Source organism: Cetorhinus maximus, unplaced genomic scaffold (assembly GCF_964194155.1).
Source record: "Cetorhinus maximus unplaced genomic scaffold, sCetMax3.hap1.1 HAP1_SCAFFOLD_616, whole genome shotgun sequence".
NCBI classification, from domain to species: Eukaryota; Metazoa; Chordata; class Chondrichthyes; order Lamniformes; family Cetorhinidae; genus Cetorhinus; species Cetorhinus maximus.
This window is the reverse complement of record NW_027596558.1, coordinates 145,975-169,349: the sequence shown is the minus strand read 5'-3', so window position 1 is coordinate 169,349 and position 23,375 is coordinate 145,975. Positions and strand designations below refer to the sequence as shown.

The 23,375-nt window shown below is 52.9% G+C and overlaps 1 protein-coding gene across 1 annotated transcript in view; it reads left to right on the top strand.

The window, feature by feature from the left end:
* The window catches only part of LOC144674293 (uncharacterized), a 47,365-nt gene extending 27,462 nt beyond the window's left edge, over positions 1-19,903 (top strand). Inside the window, exon 2 of the mRNA XM_078535720.1 lies at positions 17,384-19,903. Coding sequence (XP_078391846.1) covers positions 17,420-19,252 — 1,833 coding nt within the window. The 5' untranslated portion in view covers positions 17,384-17,419 and the 3' untranslated portion in view covers positions 19,253-19,903. The remainder of the gene's footprint in view (positions 1-17,383) is intronic.
* The last annotated feature ends 3,472 nt before the right edge of the window (positions 19,904-23,375 follow it).

Below are 23,375 nucleotides of genomic sequence, written 5' to 3'. Positions count from 1 at the left end.
TGCTGTAGTTGCCCTGGGAATGGTTGTTGGGGTCAGTGTAATGGGAGCTTTACTCTGTATCTAACCCCATGCTGTACCTGTCCTGGGAGTGTTTGATGGGGACAGTGTAGATGGAGCTTTGCTCTGTATCTAACCCCGTGCTGTACCTGTCCTTGGAGTGTTTGATGGGGGCAGTGTTGAGGGAGCTTTACTCTGTATCTAACTCCGTGCTGTACCTGTCCTGGGAGTGTTTGATCGGGACAGTGTAGAGGGGGATTTACTCTGTATCTAACCCTGTGCTGTACCTGTCCTGGGAGTGTTTGATGGGGACGGTGTAGAGGGAGCTTTACTCTGTATCTAACCCTGTGCTGTACCTGTCCTGGGAGTGTTTGATGGGGACAGTGTAGAGGGAGCTTTACTCTGTATCTAACCTCGTGCTGTACCTGTCCTGGGAGTGTTTGATGGGGACAGTGTAGAGAGGGCTTTACTCTGTCTCTAACCCCGTGTTGTAGTTGCCCTGGGAATGGTTGTTGGGGTCAGTGTAAAGGGTGCTTTACTCTGTATCTAACCCCATGCTGTACCTGTCCTGGGAGTGTTTGATGGGGACGGTGTAGAGGGAGCATTACTCTGTATCTAACTCCGTGCTGTACCCGTCCTGGGAGTGTTTGATGGGGACAGTGTAGAGGGAGCTTTACTCTGAATCTAACCCCGTGTTGTACCTGTCCTGGGAGTGTTTGATGTGGACAGTGTAGAGGGAGATTTACTCTGTATCTAACTCTGTGCTGTACCTGTTCTGGGAGTGTTTGATGGGGACAGTGTAGAGGGAGCTTTACTCTGTATCTAACCCCGTGCTGTATCTGTCCTGGGAGTGTTTGATGCGGACAGTGTAGAGGGAGCTTTACTCTGTATCTAACTCTGTGCTGTACCTGTCCTGGCAGTGTTTGATGGGGACAGTGTAGAGGGAGCTTTACTCTGTATCTAACCCCGTGCTTTAGTTGCCCTGGGAATGGTTGTTGGGGTCAGTGTAGATGGAGCTTTACTCTGTATCTAACTCCGTGCTGTACCCGTCCTGGGAGTGTTTGATGGGGACAGTGTAGAGGGAGCTTTACTCTGTATCTAACCCCGTGCTGTACCTGTCCTGGGAGTGTTTGATGGGGACGGTGTAGAGGGAGCTTTACTCTGTATCTAACCCTGTGCTGTACCTGTCCTGGGAGTGTTTGATGGGGACAGTGTAGAGGGAGCTTTACTCTGTATCTAACCTGGTGCTGTACCTGTCCTGGGAATGTTTGATGGGGACAGTGTAGAGGGAGCTTTACTCTGTATCTAACCCCGTGCTGTACCTGTCCTGGGAGTGTTTGATGGGGACGGTGTAGAGGGAGCTTTACTCTGTATCTAACCCTGTGCTGTACCTGTCCTGGGAGAGTTTGATGGGGACAGTGTATAGGGAGCTTTACTCTGTATCTAACCTCGTGCTGTACCTGTCCTGGGAGTGTTTGATGGGGACAGTGTAGATGGAGCTTTACTCTGTCTCTAACCCCGTGCTGTAGTTGCCCTGGGAATGGTTGTTGGGGTCAGTGTAAAGGGAGCTTTACTCTGTATCTAACCCCATGCTGTACCTGTCCTGGGAGTGTTTGATGGGGACAGTGTAGATGGAGCTTTGCTCTGTATCTAACCCCGTGCTGTACCTGTCCTGGGAGTGTTTGATGGGGACAGTGTAGAGGGAGCTTTACTCTGTATCTAACCCTGTGCTGTACCTGTCCTGGCAGTGTTTGTTGGGGACAGTGTAGAAGGAGCTTTACTCTGTATCTAACCCCGTGCTGTAGTTCCCCTGGGAATGGTTGTTGGGGTCAGTGTAGAGCGAGCTTTACTCTGTATCTAATGCCGTGCTGTACCTGTCCGGGGAGTGTTTGATGGCGACAGTGTAGAGGGAGCTTTACTCTGTATCTAACTACGTGCTGTTCCTGTCCTGAGAGTGTTTGATGGGGACGGTGTTGAGGGAGCATTACTCTGTATCTAACTCTGTGCTGTACCTGTTCTGGGAGTGTTTGATGGGGACAGTGTAGAGGGAGGTTTACTCTGTATCTAACCCCGTGCTGTACCTGTCCTGGGAGTGTTTGATGGGGACATTGTAGAGGGAGCTTTACTCTGTATCTAACTCTGTGCTGTACCTGTCCTGGGTGTGTTTGATGGGGACAGTGTAGAGGGAGCTTTACTCTGTATCTAACCCCGTGCTGTAGTTGCCCTGGGAATGGTTGTTGGGGTCAGTGTAGATGGAGCTTTACTCTGTATCTAACTCCGTGCTGTACCCGTCCTGGGAGTCTTTGATGGGGACAGTGTAGAGGGAGCTTTACTCTGTATCTAACCCCGCGCTGTACCTGTCCTGGGAGTGTTTGATGGGTGCAGTGTAGAGGGCGCTTTACTCTGTATCTAACCCCGTGCTGTACCTGTCCTGGGAGTGTTTGATGGGTGCAGTGTAGAGGGAGCTTTACTCTGTATCTAACCCCGTGCTGTACCTGTCCTGGGAGTGTTTGATGGACACAGTGTAGAGGGAGCTTTACTCTGTATCTAACCCCGTGCTGTACCTGTCCTGGGAGTCTTTGATGGGGACAGTGCAGAGGGAGCTTTACTCTGTATCTAACTCTGTGCTGTACCTGTCCTGGGAGTGTTTGATGGGGACGGTGTAGAAGGAGATTTACTCTGTATCTTACCCCGTGCTGTACCTGTCCTGGGAGTGTTTGATGGAGACAGTGTAGTGGGAGCTTTACTCTGTATCTAACCCTGTGCTGTACCTGTCCTGGGAGTGTTTGATGGGGACAGTGTAGATGGAGCTTTACTCTGTATCGAACTCTGTGCTGTACCTGTCCTGGGAGTGTTTGATGGGGACGGTGTAGAAGGAGATTTACTCTGTATCTAACCCCGTGCTGTACCTGTCCTGGAGTATTTGATTGGGACGGTGTAGATGGAGCTTTACTCTGTATCTAACCCCGTGCTGTACCTGTCCTGGGAGTGTTTGATGGGGACAGTGTAGAGAGGGCTTTACTCTGTCTCTAATCCCGTGCTGTAGTTGCCCTGGGAATGGTTGTTGGGGTCAGTGTAAAGGGAGCTTTACTCTGTATCTAACCCCATGCTGTACCTGTCCTGGGAGTGTTTGATGGGGACAGTGTAGATGGAGCTTTGCTCTGTATCTAACCCCATGCTGTACCTGTCCTTGGAGTGTTTGATGGGGGCAGTGCAGCGGGGGCTTTCCTCTGTATCTGACCCCGTGCTGTCCCTACCCTGGGAGTGTTTGATGGGGACAGTGTTGAGGGAGCTTTACTCTGTATCTAACTCCGTGCTGTAGTTAACCTGGGAATGTTTGTTGGGGTCAGTGTGGAGGGTGCTTTACTCTGTATCTAACCCTGTGGTGTACCTGTCCTGGGAGTGTTTGATGGGGACAGTGTAGAGGGAGTTTTATTCTGTATCTAACCCCGTGCTGTACCTGTCCTGAGAGTGTTTGATGGGGACAGTGTAGAGGGAGATTTACTCTGTATCTAACCCCGTGCTGTACCTGTCCTGAGAGTGTTTGATGGGGACAGTGTAGAGGGAGCTTTACTCTGTATCTAACCACGTGCTGTTCCTGTCCTGAGAGTGTTTGATGGGGACGGTGTAGAGGGAGCATTACTCTGTATCTAACTCCGTGCTGTACCCGTCCTGGGAGTGTTTGATGGGGACAGTGTAGAGGGAGCTTTACTCTGAATCTAACCCCGTGTTGTACCTGTCCTGGGAGTGTTTGATGTGGACAGTGTAGAGGGAGCTTTACTCTGTATCTAACTCTGTGCTGTACCTGTCCTGGGAGTGTTTGATGTGGACAGTGTAGAGGGAGCTGTACTCTGTATCTATCTCTGTGCTGTACCTGTTCTGGGAGTGTTTGATGGGGACAGTGTAGAGGGAGCTTTACTCTGTATCTAACCCCGTGCTGTACCTGTCCTGGGAGTGTTTGATGGGGACAGTGTAGAGGGAGCTTTACTCTGTATCTAACTCTGTGCTGTACCTGTCCTGGCAGTGTTTGATGAGGACAGTGTAGAGGGAGCTTTACTCTGTATCTAACCCCGTGCTGTAGTTGCCCTGGGAATGGTTGTTGGGGTCAGTGTAGATGGAGCTTTACTCTGTATCTAATGCCGTGCTGTACCTGTCCGGGGAGCGTTTGATGGCGACAGTGTAGAGGGAGCTTTACTCTGTATCTAACCACATGCTGTTCCTGTCCTGGGTCTGTTTGATGGGGACAGTGTAGAGGAAGCTTTACTCTGTATCTAACCCCGTGCTGTAGTTGCCCGGGGAATGGTTGTTGGGGTCAGTGTAAAGGGAGCTTTACTCTGTATCTAACCCCATGCTGTACCTGTACTGGGAGTGTTTGATGGGGACAGTGTAGATGGAGCTTTGCTCTGTATCTAACCCCGTGCTGTACCTGTCCTGGGAGTGTTTGATGGGGACAGTGTAGAGGGAGCTTTACTCTGTATCTAACTCTGTGCTGTACCTGTCCTGGCAGTGTTTGATGGGGACAGTGTAGAGGGAGCTTTACTCTGTATCTAACCCCGTGCTGTAGTTGCCCTGGGAATGGTTGTTGGGGTCAGTGTAGATGGAGCTTTACTCTGTATCTAATGCCGTGCTGTACCTGTCCGGGGAGCGTTTGATGGCGACAGTGTAGAGGGAGCTTTACTCTGTATCTAACCACATGCTGTTCCTGTCCTGGGTGTGTTTGATGGGGACAGTGTAGAGGGAGCTTTACTCTGTATCTAACCCCGTGCTGTAGTTGCCCTGGGAATGGTTGTTGGGGTCAGTGTAGATGGAGCTTTACTCTGTATCTAACTCCGTGCTGTACCCGTCCTGGGAGTGTTTGATGGGGACAGTGTAGAGGGAGCTTTACTCTGTATCTAACCCCGTGCTGCACCTGTCCTGGGAGTGTTTGATGGGTGCAGTGTAGAGGGAGCTTTACTCTGTATCTAACCCCGTGCTGTACCTGTCCTGGGAGTGTTTGATGGGTGCAGTGTAGAGGGAGCTTTACTCTGTATCTAACCCCGTGCTGTACCTGTCCTGGGAGTGTTTGATGGAGACAGTGTAGAGGGAGCTTTACTCTGTATCTAACCCCGTGCTGTACCTGTCCTTGGAGTCTTTGATGGGGACAGTGTAGAGGGAGCTTTACTCTGTATCTAACTCTGTGCTGTACCTGTCCTGGGAGTGTTTGATGGGGACGGTGTAGAAGGAGATTTACTCTGTATCTTACCCCGTGCTGTACCTGTCCTGCGAGTGATTGATGGAGACAGTGTAGTGGGAGCTTTACTCTGTTTCTAACCCCGTGCTGTACCTGTCCTGGGAGTGTTTGATGGGGACAGTGTAGAGGGAGCTTTACTCTGTATCGAACTCTGTGCTGTACCTGTCCTGGGAGTGTTTGATGGGGACGGTGTAGAAGGAGATTTACTCTGTATCTAACCCCGTGCTGTACCTGTCCTGGAGTATTTGATTGGGACGGTGTAGATGGAGCTTTACTCTGTATCTAACCCCGTGCTGTACTTGTCCTGGGAGTGTTTGATGGGGACAGTGTAGAGAGGGCTTTACTCTGTCTCTAATCCCGTGCTGTAGTTGCCCTGGGAATGGTTGTTGGGGTCAGTGTAAAGGGAGCTTTACTCTGTATCTAAACCCATGCTGTACCTGTCCTGGGAGTGTTTGATGGGGACAGTGTAGATGGAGCGTTGCTCTGTATCTAACCCCATGCTGTACCTGTCCTTGGAGTGTTTGATGGGGGCAGTGCAGCGGGGGCTTTCCTCTGTATCTGACCCCGTGCTGTCCCGACCCTGGGAGTGTTTGATGGGGACAGTGTTGAGGGAGCATTACTCTGTATCTAACTCCGTGCTGTACCTGTCCTGGGAGTGTTTGATGGGGACAGTGTAGAGGGGCCTTTACTCTGTATCTAACCCCGTGCTGTAGTTAACCTGGGAATGTTTGTTGGGGTCAGTGTGGAGGGTGCTTTACTCTGTATCTAACCCTGTGGTGTACCTGTCCTGGGAGTGTTTGATGGGGACAGTGTAGAGGGAGTTTTACTCTGTATCTAACCCCGTGCTGTACCTGTCCTGGGATTGTTTGATGGGCACAGTGTAGAGGGCGATTTACTCTGTATCTAACCCCGTGCTGTACCTGTCCTGGGAGTGTTTGATGGGGACAGTGTAGAGGGAGCTTTACTCTGTATCTAACCACGTGCTGTTCCTGTCCTGAGAGTGTTTGATGGGGACGGTGTAGAGGGAGCATTACTCTGTATCTAACTCCGTGCTGTACCCGTCCTGGGAGTGTTTGATGGGGACAGTGTAGAGGGAGCTTTACTCTGAATCTAACCCCGTGTTGTACCTGTCCTGGGAGTGTTTGATGTGGACAGTGTAGAGGGAGCTTTACTCTGTATCTAACTCTGTGCTGTACCTGTCCTGGGAGTGTTTGATGTGGACAGTGTAGAGGGAGCTTTACTCTGTATCTATCTCTGTGCTGTACCTGTTCTGGGAGTGTTTGATGGGGACAGTGTAGAGGGAGCTTTACTCTGTATCTAACCCCGTGCTGTACCTGTCCTGGGAGTGTTTGATGGGGACAGTGTAGAGGGAGCATTACTCTGTATCTAACTCTGTGCTGTACCTGTCCTGGCAGTGTTTGATGGGGACAGTGTAGAGGGAGCTTTACTCTGTATCAAACCCCGTGCTGTTGTTGCCCTGGGAATGGTTGTTGGGGTCAGTGTAGATGGAGCTTTACTCTGTATCTAATGCCGTGCTGTACCTGTCCGGGGAGCGTTTGATGGCGACAGTGTAGAGGGAGCTTTACTCTGTATCTAACCACATGCTGTTCCTGTCCTGGGTGTGTTTGATGGGGACAGTGTAGAGGAAGCTTTACTCTGTATCTAACCCCGTGCTGTAGTTGCCCTGGGAATGGTTGTTGGGGTCAGTGTAGATGGAGCTTTACTCTGTATCTAACTCCGTGCTGTACCCGTCCTGGGAGTGTTTGATGGGGACAGTGTAGAGGGAGCTTTACTCTGTATCTAACCCCGTGCTGTACCTGTCCTGGGAGTGTTTGATGGGTGCAGTGTAGAGGGAGCTTTACTCTGTATCTAACCCCGTGCTGTACCTGTCCTGGGATTGTTTGATGGAGACAGTGTAGTGGGAGCTTTACTCTGTATCTAACCCCGTGCTGTACCTGTCCTGGGAGTCTTTGATGGGGACAGTGTAGAGGGAGCTTTACTCTGTATGTAACTCTGTGCTGTACCTGTCCTGGGAGTGTTTGATGGGGACGGTGTAGAAGGAGATTTACTCTGTATCTTACCCCGTGCTGTACCTGTCCTGGGAGTGTTTGATGGAGACAGTGCAGTGGGAGCTTTACTCTGTTTCTAACCCCGTGCTGTACCTGTCCTGGGAGTGTTTGATGGGGACAGTGTAGAGGGAGCTTTACTCTGTATCGAACTCTGTGCTTTACCTGTCCTGGGAGTGTTTGATGGGGACGGTGTAGAAGGAGATTTACTCTGTATCTAACCCCGTGGTGTACCTGTCCTGGAGTATTTGATTGGGATGGTGTAGATGGAGCTTTACTCTGTATCTAACTCCGTGCTGTACCTGTCCTGGGAGTGTTTGAATGGGACAGTGTTGAGGGAGCTTTACTCTGTATCTAACTCCGTGCTGTACCTGTCCTGGGAGTGTTTGATGGGGACAGTGTAGAGGGAGCTTTACTCTGTATCTAACCCTGTGCTGTACCTGTCCTGGGAGTGTTTGTTGGGGACAGTGTAGAGGGAGCTTTACTCTGTATCTAACCCCGTGCTGTAGTTCCCCTGGGAATGGTTGTTGGGGTCAGTGTAGAGCGAGCTTTACTCTGTATCTAATGCCGTGCTGTACCTGTCCGGGGAGTGTTTGATGGCGACAGTGTAGAGGGAGCTTTACTCTGTATCCAACCACGTGCTGTTCCTGTCCTGAGAGTGTTTGATGGGGACGGTGTAGAGGGAGCATTACTCTGTATCTAACTCTGTGCTGTACCTGTCCTGGGAGTGTTTGATGGGTGCAGTGTAGAGGGAGCTTTACTCTGTATCTAACCCCGTGCTGTACCTGTCCTGGGAGTGTTTGATGGGTGCAGTGTAGAGGGAGCTTTACTCTGTATCTAACCCCGTGCTGTACCTGTCCTGGGCGTGTTTGATGGGGACAGTGTAGAGTGGGCTTTACTCTGTATCTTACCCTGTGCTGTACCTGCCCTGGGAGTGTTTGATGGGGACAGTGTAGAGGAAGCTTTACTCTGTATCTTACTCTGTGCTGTACCTGTCCTGGGAGTGTTTGATGGGGACAGTGTAGAGGGAGCTTTACTCTGTATCTAACTCTGTGCTGTACCTGTCCTGGGAGTGTTTGATGGGGACTGTGTAGAGGGAGCTTTACTCTGTATCTAACCCCGTGCTGTACCTGTCCTGGGAGTGTTTGATGGGGACGGTGTAGAGGGAGCTTTACTCTGTATCTAACCTGGTGCTGTACCTGTCCTGGGAATGTTTGATGGGGACAGTGTAGAGGGAGCTTTACTCTGTATCTAACCCCGTTCTGTACCTGTCCTGGGAGTGTTTGATGGGGACGGTGTAGAGGGAGCTTTACTCTGTACCTAACCCTGTGCTGTACCTGTCCTGGGAGTGTTTGATGGGGACAGTGTAGAGGGAGCTTTACTCTGTATCTAACCTCGTGCTGTACCTGTCCTGGGAGTGTTTGATGGGGACAGTGTAGAGAGGGCTTTACTCTGTCTCTAACCCCGTGCTGTAGTTGCCCTGGGAATGGTTGTTGGGGTCAGTGTATAGGGAGCTTTACTCTGTATCTAACCCCATGCTGTACCTGTCCTGGGAGTGTTTGATGGGGACAGTGTAGATGGAGCTTTGCTCTGTATCTAACCCCGTGCTGTACCTGTCCTGGGAGTGTTTGATGGGGACAGTGTAGAGGGGGATTTACTCTGTATCTAACCCCGTGCTGTACCTGTCCTGGGAGTGTTTGATGGGGACGGTGTAGAGGGAGCTTTACTCTGTATCTAACCCTGTGCTGTACCTGTCCTGGGAGTGTTTGATGGGGACAGTGTAGAGGGAGCTTTACTCTGTATCTAACTCTGTGCTGTACCTGTTCTGGGAGTGTTTGATGGGGACAGTGTAGAGGGAGCTTTACTCTGTATCTAACCCCGTGCTGTATCTGTCCTGGGAGTGTTTGATGGGGACAGTGTAGAGGGAGCTTTACTCTGTATCTAACTCTGTGCTGTACCTGTCCTGGCAGTGTTTGATGGGGACAGTGTAGAGGGAGCTTTACTCTGTATCTAACCCCGTGCTGTAGTTGCCCTGGGAATGGTTGTTGGGGTCAGTGTAGATGGAGCTTTACTCTGTATCTAATGCCGTGCTGTACCTGTCCGGGGAGCGTTTGATGGGGACAGTGTAGAGGGAGCTTTACTCTGTATCTAACCACATGCTGTTCCTGTCCTGGGTGTGTTTGATGGGGACAGTGTAGAGGGAGCTTTACTCTGTATCTAACCCCGTCCTGTAGTTGCCCTGGGAATGGTTGTTGGGGACAGTGTAGAGGGAGCTTTACTCTGTATCTAACCCCGTGCTGTACCTGTCCTGGGAGTGTTTGATGGGGACGGTGTAGAGGGAGCTTTACTCTGTATCTAACCCTGTGCTGTACCTGTCCTGGGAGTGTTTGATGGGGACAGTGTAGAGGGAGCTTTACTCTGTATCTAACCTGGTGCTGTACCTGTCCTGGGAATGTTTGATGGGGACAGTGTAGAGGGAGCTTTACTCTGTATCTAACCCCGTGCTGTACCTGTCCTGGGAGTGTTTGATGGGGACGGTGTAGAGGGAGCTTTACTCTGTATCTAACCCCGTGCTGTACCTGTCCTGGGAGTGTTTGATGGGGACAGTGTATAGGGAGCTTTACTCTGTATCTAACCTCGTGCTGTACCTGTCCTGGGAGTGTTTGATGGGGACAGTGTAGATGGAGCTTTACTCTGTCTCTAACCCCGCGCTGTAGTTGCCCTGGGAATGGTTGTTGGGGTCAGTGTAAAGGGAGCTTTACTCTGTATCTAACCCCATGCTGTACCTGTCCTGGGAGTGTTTGATGGGGACAGTGTAGATGGAGCTTTGCTCTGTATCTAACCCCGTGCTGTACCTGTCCTGGGAGTGTTTGATGGGGACAGTGTAGAGGGAGCTTTACTCTGTATCTAACTCTGTGCTGTACCTGTCCTGGCAGTGTTTGATGGGGACAGTGTAGAGGGAGCTTTACTCTGTATCTAACCCCGTGCTGTAGTTGCCCTGGGAATGGTTGTTGGGGTCAGTGTAGATGGAGCTTTACTCTGTATCAAATGCCGTGCTGTACCTGTCCGGGGAGCGTTTGATGGCGACAGTGTAGAGGGAGCTTTACTCTGTATCTAACCACATGCTGTTCCTGTCCTGGGTGTGTTTGATGGGGACAGTGTAGAGGGAGCTTTACTCTGTATCTAACCCCGTGCTGTAGTTGCCCTGGGAATGGTTGTTGGGGTCAGTGTAGATGGAGCTTTACTCTGTATCTAACTCCGTGCTGTACCCGTCCTGGGAGTGTTTGATGGGGACAGTGTAGAGGGAGCTTTACTCTGTATCTAACCCCGTGCTGCACCTGTCCTGGGAGTGTTTGATGGGTGCAGTGTAGAGGGAGCTTTACTCTGTATCTAACCCCGTGCTGTACCTGTCCTGGGAGTGTTTGATGGGTGCAGTGTAGAGGGAGCTTTACTCTGTATCTAACCCCGTGCTGTACCTGTCCTGGGAGTGTTTGATGGAGACAGTGTAGAGGGAGCTTTACTCTGTATCTAACCCCGTGCTGTACCTGTCCTTGGAGTCTTTGATGGGGACAGTGTAGAGGGAGCTTTACTCTGTATCTAACTCTGTGCTGTACCTGTCCTGGGAGTGTTTGATGGGGACGGTGTAGAAGGAGATTTACTCTGTATCTTACCCCGTGCTGTACCTGTCCTGGAGTATTTGATTGGGACGGTGTAGATGGAGCCTTACTCTGTATCTAACCCCGTGCTGTACCTGTCCTGGGAGTGTTTGAATGGGACAGTGTTGAGGGAGCTTTACTCTGTATCAAATCCGTGCTGCACCTGTCCTGGGAGTGTTTGATGGGGACAGTGTAGAGGGAGCTTTACTCTGTATCTAACCCCGTGCTGTACCTGTCCTGGGAGTGTTTGATGGGGACGGTGTAGAAGGAGATTTACTCTGTATCTTACCCCGTGCTGTACCTGTCCTGGGAGTGTTTGATGGAGACAGTGTAGTGGGAGCTTTACTCTGTATCTAACCCCGTGCTGTACCTGTCCTGGGAGTGTTTGATGGGGACAGTGCAGAGGGAGCTTTACTCTGTATCGAACTCTGTGCTGTACCTGTCCTGGGAGTGTTTGATGGGGACGGTGTAGAAGGAGATTTACTCTGTATCTAACCCCGTGCTGTACCTGTCCTGGAGTATTTGATTGGGACGGTGTAGATGGAGCTTTACTCTGTATCTAACCCCGTGCTGTACCTGTCCTGGGAGTGTTTGAATGGGACAGTGTTGAGGGAGCTTTACTCTGTATCTAACTCCGTGCTGTACCTGTCCTGGGAGTGTTTGATGGGGACAGTGTAGAGGGAGCTTTACTCTGTATCTAACCCTGTGCTGTACCTGTCCTGGGAGTGTTTGTTGGGGACAGTGTAGAGGGAGCTTTACTCTGTATCTAACCCCGTGCTGTAGTTGCCCTGGGAATGTTTGTTGGGGTCAGTGTAGAGCGAGCTTTACTCTGTATCTAATGCCGTGCTGTACCTGTCCGGGGAGTGTTTGATGGCGACAGTGTAGAGGGAGCTTTACTCTGTATCTAACCACGTGCTGTTCCTGTCCTGAGAGTGTTTGATGGGGACGGTGTAGAGGGAGCTTTACTCTGTATCTAACTCCGTGCTGTACCCGTCCTGGGAGTGTTTGATGTGGACAGTGTAGAGGGAGCTTTACTCTGTATCTAACTCTGTGCTGTACCTGTCCTGGGAATGTTTGATGTGGACAGTGTCGAGGGAGCTTTACTCTGTATCTAACTCTGTGCTGTACCTGTCCTGGGAGTGTTTGATGGGGACAGTGTAGAGGGAGCTTTACTCTGTATCTAACTCCGTGCTGTACCTGTCCTGGGAGTGTTTGATGTGGACAGTGTAGAGGGAGCTTTACTCTGTATCTAACCACGTGCTGTTCCTGTCCTGGGAGTGTTTGATGGGGACGGTGTAGAGGGAGCATTACTCTGTATCTAACTCCGTGCTGTACCCGTCCTGGGAGTGTTTGATGGGGACAGTGTAGAGGGAGCTTTACTCTGAATCTAACCCCGTGTTGTACCTGTCCTGGGAGTGTTTGATGTGGACAGTGTAGAGGGAGCTTTACTCTGTATCTAACTCTGTGCTGTACCTGTCCTGGGAATGTTTGATGTGGACAGTGTCGAGGGAGCTTTACTCTGTATCTAACTCTGTGCTGTACCTGTCCTGGGAGTGTTTGATGGGGACAGTGTAGAGGGAGCTTTACTCTGTATCTAACCCCGTGCTGTACCTGTCCTGGGAGTGTTTGATGGGGACAGTGTAGAGGGAGCTTTACTCTGTATCTAACCCCGTGCTGTAGTTGCCCTGGGAATGGTTGTTGGGGTCAGTGTAGAGGGAGCTTTACTCTGTATCTAATGCCGTGCTGTACCTGTCCGGGGAGTGTTTGATGGCGACAGTGTAGAGGGAGCTTTACTCTGTATCTAACCACGTGCTGTTCCTTTCCTGGGAGTGTTTGATGGGGACGGTGTAGAGGGAGCATTACTCTGTATCTAACTCTGTGCTGTACCCGTCCTGGGAGTGTTTGATGGGGACAGTGTAGAGGGAGCTTTACTCTGAATCTAACCCCGTGTTGTACCTGTCCTGGGTGTGTTTGATGGGTGCAGTGTAGAGGGAGCTTTACTCTGTATCTAACCCCGTGCTGTACCTGTCCTGGGAGTGTTTGATGGGGACAGTGTAGAGGGAGCTTTACTCTGTATCTAACTCTGTGCTGTACCTGTCCTGGGAGAGTTTGATGGGGACGGTGTAGAAGGAGATTTACTCTGTATCTAACCCCGTGCTGTACCTGTCCTGGGAATGTTTGATGGGGACCGTGTAGATGGAGATTTACTCTGTATCTAACCCCTTGCTGTACCTGTCCTGGGAATGTTTGATGTGGACAGTGTCGAGGGAGCTTTACTCTGTATCTAACTCTGTGCTGTACCTGTCCTGGGTGTGTTTGATGGGGACAGTGTAGAGGGAGCTTTACTCTGTATCTAACTCCGTGCTGTACCTGTCCTGGGAGTGTTTGATGGGGACGGTGTAGAGGGAGCATTACTCTATATCTAACTCTGTGCTGTACCCGTCCTGGGAGTGTTTGATGGGGACAGTGTAGAGGGAGCTTTACTCTGAATCTAACCCCGTGTTGTACCTGTCCTGGGATTGTTTGATGGGTGCAGTGTAGAGGGAGCTTTACTCTGTATCTAACCCCGTGCTGTACCTGTCTCGGGAGTGTTTGATGGGGACGGTGTAGAAGGAGATTTACTCTGTATCTAACCCCGTGCTGTAGTTGCCCTGGGAATGGTTGTTGGGGTCAGTGTAGAGGGAGCTTTACTCTGAATCTAACCCCGTGTTGTACCTGTCCTGGGAGTGTTTGATGGGTGCAGTGTAGAGGGAGCTTTACTCTGTATCTAACCCCGTGCTGTACCTGTCCTGGGAGTGTTTGATGGGGACAGTGTAGAGGGAGCTTTACTCTGTATCTAACTCTGTGCTGTACCTGTCCTGGGAGTGTTTGATGTGGACGGTGTAGAAGGAGATTTACTCTGTATCTAACCCCGTGCTGTACCTGTCCTGGGAATGTTTGATGGGGACCGTGTAGAGGGAGATTTACTCTGTATCTAACCCCTTGCTGTACCTGTCCTGGGAGTGTTGGATGGCGACAGTGTAGAGGGAGATTTACTCTGTGTGTTTTTTGAGTTATAGGGGTCTACAGCACAGAAACATCGAGGTCTTCGGCCCATCGAGTCTGCGCCGGTTGAATAAGTGCCTAACTATTCTAATCCCATTTCCCAGCACTAGGCCCATAGCCTTTTATGCCGTGGGCATCGCAAGTGCACATCCAAATACTTCTTCAATGTTATGAGGGTTTCTGCCTCTCCCACCCTTTCAGGCCGTGAGTTCCAGATTCCCACCACCCTCTGGGTGAAAATATTCTTCCTCACATCCCCTTTAAACCTCCTGCCCCTTACCTTAAATCTATGCCCTCTGGTTATTGATCCCTCCACCAAGGGGAAAAGTTCCTTCCTGTCTACCCTATCCACGCCCCTTATAATTTTATACACCTCAATCATGTCCCCCCCTCAATCTCCTCTGCTCCAGGGAAAATAACCCCAGCCTATCCAATCTCTCCTTATAACTAAAACTCTCCAGCCCAGACCACATCCTGGTGAATCTCCTCTGCACTCTCTCTAGTACAATCACATCCTTCCTATAATGCGGATTCCAGAACTGTACGCAATACTCTAGCTGTGGCCTAACCAGCGTTTTATACAGTTCCAGCATAACCTCCCTGCTCTTATATTCTATGCCTTGACTAATAAAGGCTAGTATCCCATATACCTTCTTAACCACCTTATCTACCTGTCCCACTGCTTTAAGGGACCGGTGGACATGCACACCAAGGTCCCTCTGATCCTCGGTACTTCCCAGGGTCCTACTGTTCATCGTGTATTCCCGTGCCTTGATTGTTCTTCCCAAGTGCATCACCTCACACTTATCCGGTTTAAATTCCATTTGCCACTGATCAACCCATCTGACCAGCCCGTCTATATCCTCCTGTAATCTAAGGCTAAACTCCTCACTATTTATCACCCCACCAATTTTCGTGTCATCCGCGAACTCACTGATCAACCCTCCTACATTCAAGTGTAAATTGTTTATATATACCACAAACAGCAAGGGACCCAACACTGATCCCTGTGGAACCCCACTGGACACAGGCATCCAGTCACAAAAACACCCCTCGACCATCACCCTCTGCTTCCTGCCACTCAGCCAATTCTGGATCCAATTTGCCAAATTGCCTTGGATCCCATGGGCTCTTACCTTCGTTCTCAGTCTCCCATGCAGGACCTTATCAAAAGCCTTGCTGAAGTCCAAGTAGACTATATCAAATGCATTGCCTTCATCTACACACCTGGTCATCTCTTCGAAAAATTCAATCAAATTGGTCAGACATGTCCTCCCCTTAACAAAACCATGCTGACTGTCCTCGATTAATCCCTGTCTCTCCAAGTGTAGATTAATTCTGTCCCTCAGGATTGCTTCCAATAGTTTCCCCACCACTGAGGTCAGACTGACTGGCCTGTAGTTCCCTGGTTTATCCCTTCCTCCCTTCTTGAATTGACCCACATTGGCTGTCCTCCAGTCCCCTGGCACCTCTCCTGTGGCCAGAGAGGTATCGAAAATTATTGCCAGCGCCCCTGTTATCTCTTCCCTTGCCTCACTCAACAGCCTGGGATACATTTCATCCTGGCCTGGAGATTGATCTATTTTTAAGCCTGCCAGACCACTTAGAACCTCCTCCCTTTCCATGCTAATTTCTTTAATGATATCCCAGTCCTTCTGCCTGATTTCCACCTCTGCACAGTCAGGACATCCGACAGATTCACCTGTATCCTCCCAGACCCCACCTCCCTTCATCGGTTCAAACTGCAGAGGGAGATTTACTCTGTATCTAACCCCGTGCTGTACCTGTCCTGGGAGTGTTTGATGGGGACAGTGTAGAGGGAGCTTTACTCTGTATCTAACCCCGTGCTGTACCTGTCCTGGGAGGGTTCGATGGGGACGGTGTAGAGGGAGCTTTACTCTGTATCTAACCCCGTGCTATACCTGTCCTGGGAGTGTTTGATGGGGACAGTGTAGAGGGAGATTTACTCTGTATCTGACCCCGTGCTGTACCTGTCCTGGGAGTGTTTGATGGGGACAGTGTCGAGGGAGATTTACTCTGTATCTAACCCCGTGCTGTACCTGTCCTGGGAGTGTTTGATGGGGTCAGTGTAGAGGGGGTCTTCACTCTGTATCTAACCCCGTGCTGTACCTGTCCTGGGAGTGTCTGATGGGGACGGTGCAGAGGGAGATTTACTCTGTATCTAACCTCGTGCTGTACCTGTCCTGGGAGTGTCTGATGGGGACGGTGCAGAGGGAGATTTACTCTGTATCTAACCTCGTGCTGTACCTGTCCTGGGAGTGTTTGATGGGGACAGTGTAGAGGGAGCTTTACTCTGTATCTAACCCCGTGCTGTACCTGTCCTGGGAGTGTTTGATGGGGACAGTGTGGAGGGAGATTTACTCTGTATCTAAGCCTGTGCTGTACCTGTCCTGGGAGTGTTTGATGGGGACAGTGTAGAGGGAGATTCACTCTGTATCTAACCCCGTACTGTACCTGTCCTGGGAGTGTCTGATGGGGACAGTGTAGAGGGAGCTTTACTCTGTATCTAACCCCGTGCTGTACCTGTCCTGGGAGTGTTTGATGGGGACAGTGTAGAGGGAGCTTTACTCTGTATCTAACCCCGTGCTGTACCTGTCCTGGGTGTGTTTGATGGGGACAGTGTAGAGGGAGATTTACTCTGTATCTAACCCCGTGCTGTACCTGTCCTGGGAGTGTTTGATGGGGACAGTGTAGAGGGAGCTTTACTCTGTATCTAACCCCGTGCTGTACCTGTCCAGGTAGTGTTTGATGGGGACAGTGTAGAGGGAGCTTTACTCTGTATCTAACCCCGTGCTGTACCTGTCCTGGGAGTGTTTGATGGGGACGGTGTAGAGGGAGCTTTACTCTGTATCTAACCCCGTGCTGTACCTGTCCTGGGAGTGTTTGATGGGGACAGTGTAGAGGGAGCTTTACTCTGTATCTAACCCCGTGCTGTACCTGTCCTGGGAGGGTTCGATGGGGACGGTGTAGAGGGAGCTTTACTCTGTATCTAACCCCGTGCTATACCTGTCCAGGTAGTGTTTGATGGGGACAGTGTAGAGGGAGCTTTACTCTGTATCTAACCCCGTGCTGTACCTGTCCTGGGAGTGTTTGATGGGGACAGTGTAGAGGGAGCTTTACTCTGTATCTAACCCCGTGCTGTACCTGTCCTGGGAGTGTTTGATGGGGACAGTGTAGAGGGAGCTTTACTCTGTATCTAACCCCGTGCTGTACCTGTCCTGGGAGTGTCTGATGGGGACGGTGTAGATGGAACTCTGTTTCCTCTCCCCTCCGGTGATGGTGACGTTTTCTTGGACATTCGGAGTTGCTGCTGTCCAGATGCCTGGACTTTCTCCCTTTCCTGACCCTTGTTGTGTGTTTTTGTGCAGGAGGCTGCTCCTGGAGTGACCGGCTCTCCTGGCGAGATGCTGCAGAATTCCCCGGGATTTCTCTGGACGCTGGTGGGAGCAGAGCCGCTGGGCAGTAGGATCCCGGAGCTGGAGGACGAGCTGGTTTCCCCACCGGAGTCTTCCGGAGCTGCCGAATTCCCATCGGAGGGAGAGGGGACGCCCCAGAGGCAGACGGCTGCCTGCATTTCGCACAGCCAGGAGCTGATGGCTGACTACACTGGGGCTCCCGTCTCTCTCTCAGACGAGGTTGAGACGGCTGCCAGACACAGAGACGCTCCCTCAGACGATGAGGAGACGGCTTCCAGACACGGAGACGCTCCCTCAGACGATGAGGAGACGGCTGCCAGACACGGAGACGCTCCCTCAGACGACGAGGAGACGGCTGCCAGACAGGGAGACGCTCCCTCTGACGATGAGGAGACGACTGTCAGACGGGGAGACGTTTCTTCAGATGAGGCAGATGAGACAGATCTCAGACGGGGAGTCGCTGCCTCAGACGAGGATGACGAGACTGTTTTCAGACGGGGAGACGCTCTCTCGGACGAGGAGGAGACGGATCTGAGACGGGGAGACGCTCCCTCAGATGAAGACGACGAGACGGGTGTCAGACGGGGAGTCGCCGCCTCAGACGAGGACGACGAGACGGGTCTCAGACGGGGAGTCGCTGCCTCAGACGAGGACGACGAGACGGGTCTCAGACGGGGAGACGCTCCCTCAGACGAGGAGGAGACGGATCTGAGACGGGGAGACGTTCCCTCAGACGAGGAGGAGACGGATCTGAGACGGGGAGTCGCCACCTCAAACGAGGAGGAGGAGACGGGCCTCAGACGGGGAGACGCTCCCTCAGACGGGGAGGAGGAGGTGTCTGGCCGCCGAGGGGCCACTGCCTCTCGCTCGGACGAGGAGGGTCGAGGACGTTTCGCCTTTGTGTCCACCCCGGGGGGCTTCATCGGGCCCTCGGGCTTGCTGGAGCCCCGGTACACGCCGGCGGCCGGCTGTTCCTCTGCAGGAGGCGGCGCGGGGAAGCCCTTCCGCTGCACGGTCTGCGACAAGGCCTTCTCGCGGTCCAACGCTCTGCTGGTCCACCAGCGGGTGCACACGGGGGAGAGGCCCTACTCCTGCCCTGTCTGCTCCAAGCGCTTCTCCCAGTCCTCCTCCCTCATCCAACACCAGCGCATCCACACGGGCGCCAAGCCCTACCGCTGCGGCGTCTGTGACCGCCACTTCCGCTTCTCCTCGGACCTGTCCAGCCACCGGCGCACCCACACCGGCGAGAAGCCCTACCGCTGCAGCGTCTGCGAGAAGAGCTTCCGTCTGCCCTCCCACCTGTCCAGCCACCTGCGCACCCACACCGGGGAGAAGCCCTTCCTCTGCAGCCTCTGCGGGAAGAGCTTTGGCATCTCCGCCAAGCTGGTGCAGCACTGGCGCATCCACTCGGGCGAGAGGCCCTTCAAGTGCTCCTTCTGCCACAAGAGCTTCATCCAGTCCTACTCGCTGGTCTACCACGAGCGGGTCCACACGGGCGAGCGGCCCTACCACTGCGGCCTCTGCTCCAAGAGCTTCACCCTGGCCTCGCTGCTGAAGACCCACCAGCGGGTGCACAGCGGCGAGCGACCCTACCACTGCACCGTCTGCAGCAGGGAGTTCGCCACCTCCTCCAACCTCAAGTCCCACCAGCGGGTGCACACGGGCGAGAAGCCCTACGCCTGTGGGGTGTGCGGCCGCCGCTTCACCAAGTCCTCGCACGTCAAGAAGCACCAGAGAGTCCACGGGGCCGGCCGGCAGGAGGAGGAGATGGTGGTCGTGACTGACCACTGCCCCAGCCAGGCCATCAACTTCAATGCCTGAGGATCCCCCAACCTCTGACCCTTCACCCTGGGCAGTGACCCCTGAGAAGCTCCCTCCAACCTCTGACCCTTCACCCCGGGCAGTGACCCCTGAGAACCTCCCTCCAACCTCTGACCCTTCACCCCGGGCAGTGATCCCTGAGAACCTCCCTCCAACCTCTGACCCATCACCCCAGGCAGTGACCACTGAGAACCTCCCTCCAACCTCTGACCCTTCACCCCGGGCGGTGACCCCCGAGAAGCTCCCTCCAACCTCTGACCCTTCACCCCGGGCAGTGACCCCTGAGAACCTCCCTCCAACCTCTGACCCTTCACCCCGGGCGGTGACCCCCGAGAAGCTCCCTCCAACCTCTGACCCTTCACCCCGGGCAGTGACCCCTGAGAACCTCCCTCCAACCTCTGACCCTTCACCCCAGGCAGTGACCCCTGAGAACCTCCCTCCAACCTCTGACCCATCACCCCAGGCAGTGACCACTGAGAACCTCCCTCCAACCTCTGACCCTTCACCCCGGGCAGTGGCCCCTGAGAACCTCCCTCCAACCTCTGACCCTTCACCCCGGACAGTGACCCCTGAGATCCTCCCTCCAACCTCTGACCCTTCACCCCAGGCAGTGACCCCTGAGACCCAACCCCCAACTTCTGAGCCTTCACCTTGGGCAGTGACCCCTCCTCAGTCCTCCCTTCTTGACCTCTGACCCCTCTCCCCTGGCAATGACTCCTGAGACCTTCCACCCCAACTTCTGACCCCTCACCCCGGGGCAGTGACCCCCTGAGACCGCCCCCTCCACACCTTCTGTGACCCCTCACCCCGGGCAGTGACCCCCTGAGACCGCCCCCTCCACACCTTCTGTGACCCCTCACCCTGGGCAGTGACCCCCTGAGACCGCCCCCTCCACACCTTCTGTGACCCCTCACCCCGGGCAGTGACCCCGTGAGACCTTCCACCTGAAAGCCGCATTTCCCCATTGGTCAGACTCTGCACATATCACCCCCTGTTGGTGGGGGGGGGAGAAAGGACAGGGAGCTGGTGGCGATGGAGTCGGAGAGCAGGAGGCGTGGGGCAATGGGGATCGAGGGACAGGAAATCACTGCAGACCCTGTAGTGGGAAGGAGAAGGAAGGACCCAGACCACCTCTGTTGGGCGAGTTGACCCGGAGGGGTCAGCCCCGATGGCCCTACCTCAAGGACTAGCTCCTGGAGGGAGCAGAATCGACAGAAACAAAAGAGTTAAATCACAGAGAGAGGGTTGGAGGGGGAGGAGGATGAGGAGGAGCGGCACTGTCGCTGGGCTGGTCATCCAGAAGGGCCCAGGTTAACGCCCTGGGGACCTGGGTTCAATCCCCACCCCCGGCCGCTGGTGGGGTTTAAATCCGATGAATAAAATCGGGAGTTGAAAACCAGTCTGGGTAATGGGGACCGTAAAACTATCATCGAGAGTCATAAAGACTCATTGGGGTCAATCATGTCCCTTTAAACTATCATTGAGAGTCATAAAGACTCATGAGGGTCACTCGTGTCCCTTTAAACTATCATCGAGAGACATAAAGATTCATCAGGGTCACTCGTGTCCCTTTAAACTATCATCGAGAGTCGTAAAGACTCATTAGGTTTCACTCATGTCCCTTTAAACTATCATCGAGAGTCGTAAAGACTCATTAGGTTTCACTCATGTCCCTTTAAACTATCATCGAGAGTCGTAAAGACTCATTGGGGTCAATCATGTCCCTTTAAACTATCATTGAGAGTCATAAAGACTCATGAGGGTCACTCGTGTCCCTTTAAACTATCATCGAGAGACATAAAGACTCATTAGGTTTCACTCATGTCCCTTTAAACTATCATCGAGAGTCGTAAAGACTCAATAGGTTTCACTCATGTCCCTTTAGGGAGGGAAATCTGCCGTCCTTACCCACTCTGGCCCTACACATGACTCCAGACCCCACAGCCATTGCTGTTGGCTCTGAAACTGCCCATGGGGATTGGCCGAGCTCAGTTCAGGGGGCAGTTAGGGACAGCAGCAAACACGGGCCTTATAAGCGGAAGAATAAATTTAAAAATGACGAAGACAGGTTGCAGGGATGAGGGTTGTGTCTTCCAGAGTCTTGAAGATTAAGAGGAATCTAATCGAGGGGTTTGGGATGATTCAGTGGGGTCACCAGAAGCTGTGTTCTCTGATTGGGGGGGCGGTGGGTGCAGGGAGCCAAGCGCTTCGGGTGGGGGGGGTGGGGGGGTGATGTCAGCAACCAGGAGCTGGGGGGGGGGGGATGGGTCTCCCCGTGGGGACTGAGCCCTCACTGGGGGAGGGGGAATGGTCTCCCCATGGGGACTGAGCCCTCACTGGGGGAGGGGGAAGGGTCTCCCCATGAGGACTGACACCTCGCTTCACACGTTTCCTCCCTAACAGCGCCGTGGGTGTACCTACACCACACGGACAAAATCCCGGAACTCCCTCCCTAACAGCGCCGTGGGTGTACCTACACCACACGGACAAAATCCTGGAACACCCTCCCTAACAGCGCCGTGGGTGTACCTACACCACACGGACAAAATCCTGGAACTCCCTCCCTAACAGCGCCGTGGGTGTACCTACACCACATGGTCAAAATCCTGGAACTCCCTCCCTAACAGCGCTGTGGGTGTACCTACACCACACGGACAAAATCCTGGAACTCCCTCCCTAACAGCGCCGTGGATGTACCTACACCACATGGACAAAATCCTGGAACTCCCTCCCTAACAGCGCCGTGGGTGTACCTACACCACAGGGACAAAATCCTCGAACTCCCTCCCTAACAGCGCCGTGGGTGTAACTACACCACAGGGACTACAGCGGTTCAGGAAGGCAGCTCACCCACCACCTTCTCAAGGAGTAATTAGGGATGGGTAATAAATGCTGGGCCTGGCCAGCGACGCTCACATCCCATGAACAAATAGGTAGAAATTCTGCCTCAGTTGAGATTGACGTTGTACTGCGAGGATAGAGGGTCACCATCAGTGGTGTCCATGATGGACGGACCCAGATGTGCTGAGCAGAGGACAGACTCGGACACAGGGATAGATAGAAGCCAGACAGAGACGGCATTTCCACTGGCCCAGCGGTATCAGACTGGGGGAAATTCGAGTCAGACCTTGGAAATGAGGAACCGTGGCCGGAGTTCCGGAGTTTTCCGTCCCCATCCTCCCAGTGAACCAGTCTAAACTCCTTTCAATTTGGCCGGACAGTAAAATTGTGCCCCAGGTCTACATACAGAGGGTGGTCGGTATTCGCAACTCTGGTCTGGAATTGGCCATCGCTCCTGGAATAACTCGAAAATGTGGGATTGATGAGATTTTTGCTGGTCGGGTTATTCAGGAAGACGGTGTAAAGGTGGGTCAATAGAGTTAGGTCACAGATCAGACACAATCTCATTGAATGTCTGAATGGGCCTCCTCCTGTTCCTGTGTAACAGGCTCGAGGGGCCGAATGGGATCCTCCTGTTCCTGTGTAACAGGCTCGAGGGGCTGAATGGCCTCCTCCTGTTCCTGTGTAACAGGCTGAATGGGCCTCCTCCTGTTCCTGTGTAACAGGCTGGAGGGGCAGAATAGCCTCCTGTTCCTGTGTAACAGGCTCGAGGAGGGGCTGAATGGCCTCCTCCTGTTCCTGTGTAACAGGGTCAAGGGGCCGAATGGCCTCCTCCTGTTCCTCTGTAACAGGGTCAAGGGGCCGAATGGCCTCCTCCTGTTCCTGTGTAACAGGCTCGAGGGGCAGAATGCCCTCCTGTTCCTGTGTAACAGGCTCGAGGAGGGGCTGAATGGCCTCCTCCTGTTCCTGTGTAACAGGCTCGAGGAGGGGCCGAATGGCCTCCTCCTGTTCCTGTGTAACAGGGTCAAGGGGCCGAATGGCCTCCTCCTGTTCCTGTGTAACAGGCTCGAGGGGCTGAATGGCCTCGTCCTGTTCCTGTGTAACAGGCTCGAGGGGCCGAATGGGCCTCCTCCTGTTCCTGTGTAACAGGCTTGAGGAGGGGCTGAATGGCCTCCTGTTCCTGTGTAACAGGCTCGAGGAGGGGCTGAATGGCCTCCTGTTCCTGTGTAACAGGCTCGAGGAGGGGCTGAATGGCCTCCTCCTGTTCCTGCGTAACAGGCTC